The sequence below is a fragment of the Peromyscus eremicus genome, chromosome 2, assembly GCF_949786415.1.
Source record: "Peromyscus eremicus chromosome 2, PerEre_H2_v1, whole genome shotgun sequence".
Lineage (NCBI taxonomy): Eukaryota > Metazoa > Chordata > Mammalia > Rodentia > Cricetidae > Peromyscus > Peromyscus eremicus.
Window position 1 is genome coordinate 80,947,487 of NC_081417.1, and position 2,588 is coordinate 80,950,074.

The 2,588-nt window shown below is 42.6% G+C and overlaps 1 protein-coding gene across 1 annotated transcript in view; it reads right to left on the reverse strand.

Annotated features, from left to right (window-relative positions):
* The window catches only part of Tnfsf15 (TNF superfamily member 15), a 4,287-nt gene extending 4,100 nt beyond the window's left edge, over positions 1 to 187 (reverse strand). The window contains exon 1 of the mRNA XM_059255935.1: positions 73 to 187. Coding sequence (XP_059111918.1) covers positions 73 to 187 — 115 coding nt within the window. The remainder of the gene's footprint in view (positions 1 to 72) is intronic.
* Between the last annotated feature and the right edge of the window lie 2,401 nt (positions 188 to 2,588).

Below are 2,588 nucleotides of genomic sequence, written 5' to 3' on the forward strand. Positions count from 1 at the left end.
TTTTGGTAAATATAATGAAAGAAATATCAGGTCTGTGACCCACGGTGTTCAAATAAGAACTGGAAGTCTTACTTGTCAGGTGTGCCCTTGGCTTGGCTCTGGAAGGTGTGTCTGTAACAAAAGGAGAAATATGCTTTGAGTAATGGCTAACAGAGTGAAGACCGTGCCTGTGATGGGAGAGGAACATCAGTCTGATCCATTCATCTGATCCACTGAAGTTCAGCTTCATGTCTTGTGGGCCCTAGATTGGCATGTGATATGGTATCTGTAGGATGCACCACTGGGGACATGGGAGACTCAGGAGTAAGAGTCTTGAGTGCAAAAGACTTCAGGCAAGTTGCCTAGCCTGGATTCTATTCTCCTATCTCTGAGATGGGCACAGCAATTTCTACCTTGAATGTTGTGTTCACATGGTTCCTGGCTCCTAGTCAGGGCCTAATAAACCATGGCTCATTGCTTTTTCTCCCAGGCTGTTCTGTGAGGTCCAGTTGGCTTTTTGTATTCTTTATGGTTCTCTTACTATGTCCACTGAAGAGTATGGAAAACTCAACAGAGAAGGGATGGGGAGCGAGTAGGATCCACTCTGTTGCTCTATGACCTTGGCAGATCCTTTCCCCTTTCTGGGCCTTTTTCTCATTACGTTTTGAGAAGGACCTTATAATTTCATGTTGGCTTTTGTATTAAATTTAAACATGTTCTATACTCTAGGTTCTATAGTGATAAAGATGATATCGATTATAAACAGCAAAATCTATCGTGTACTTTTGCTGTTTTGGGACCTGCTCTCATTCCTTAATTGGAGTTGACTAATCTCACCTACACTTGCCTTGCCAGAAAGGATAACCATATCAGAGGCGAATGATTGTAGACAGCTGGAGTGATCTGTCTGAAGGCCTCATTGTACAGCATATCCATGAGCTGGGAATTTGGACTCAGGCCACAGACCATACATGCAGTCAGAGCATGGTTTTGCCTTCCTAATGATGAGTGAGGAGCCTCACTATTCCTTAAGTCTGTCTGCATCCCTAGGCTTAGCAATGTGGCAATTAAAGACCCACTTCCAGCTGCCTACATCCTAAAACTACCAGAAACATTTTTATTCCCCACAAGAAAAGGCATCAAAGATGAACACTTACAAACTGGCTGTGGTGAAGGTTCAGGTGTCTGTTCTGGTATTGCCTGTTGAAAAAGAAAGATACAGTTCAGTCCTTAAGGCCCTTCTGACCTCAATACATACACAGATGCCCATAAGACTCTGCTGCTGTCTAAGTCTTGGTCCTCTCCTGGGAGGGAAGTGGCATCGGATATCTCAGTTGGTGGGAATCTTGCATCTCAGCTCTGCATTCCTATTCTAGAGACCCCACAATGACCTCCCTCTCTTTTTGTCTTTATCTCTTAGCCTGAGAGCTTTTCCTGCTGTATCTTAGGAGAACTCAGCATCCTGTCATTGCTTGTAGTAAACCAGCAGTGAAAGTTACTTTGCTTTTCCCACTTTATTTTGAAGATTTGAACTATTGTTTGTATTGGAATATACACTAATTGTGCATCATGAAGGACTTTATAAAGACATTGTCTCTTACGCAGATTGTGGACTTTGACCATATTCACCCTCTTACATTCTGTTCTTCTTCCATCTTTCTCCAAAGCTACTCTTCTTTTTCCCAGATAGTCTTGCTTTTGCTATCATGAAATCTACCCTTTTATAGCTATATCTGTATCATCTATATCCATCTCTCTATATAAATGACTGCATATAATTGAGGATCCACATTGAAAGAAAACATGCAATATTTGTCTTTCCGAGTCTTAAGAAATGACCCGGACAAAGAAGTAATGGCCACATTCCCATTCCCAGTCTTGCCATTCTTCCTTGTTTCCACAGAACACATGAAGAATTCTTCCACTATCACAATCCTAGTTCATGAGTCATTCCAGAGTTCCTATGACAGAGGCAAAGCAACTGCCTTGGCATCAGATAGGCATGCATTTGGATTGTGGTTCTGTCCTTTGCCAATGCTAGGATCTTGTGAAAAACACCTTTTCTCTCTGAGTTTAGTGTACCATTAATAAACTGGGGATACCACCCCCCCAAACCTAAATGATTTGCAGAGTTGAGGCAAAGATAAAATAAGACAATGCTCTAGTCAGTTCAAAGAACATGTGAAAAAACACAAGACTCACCACTCACAGGCCTGAGCACAAGGTCCAGGAGCAAGACAGGCCTTCAACTTATTAATAATAATACCGTCTTTCCATGTTTGCACCCCTTTACAAGCCAGTCCTCTGATTTGGATCTTGTAGATACACAGCCTCCACTAACAGCTTATTTTCCATACCATGGACATCTGATCTGTGCCTACAACTTAAAATCTGTGTGTGTGTGTGTGTGTGTGTGTGTGTGTGTGTGTGTGTGTGTGATCTTGAGGAGTTATAGCTGTATGAGTGCAAGAGAACAGGCTCCAACACAGGAGTGTGTACCAGTGTGTCTAGGATTTGGCGGTGTCCAGGCCTACTGCTTGCTGGGCTCCCCTAACGCCCCCTGGCAGATCTTCATGCCTTTGATTTATTCCTTTCTTCTATTTTCTAGT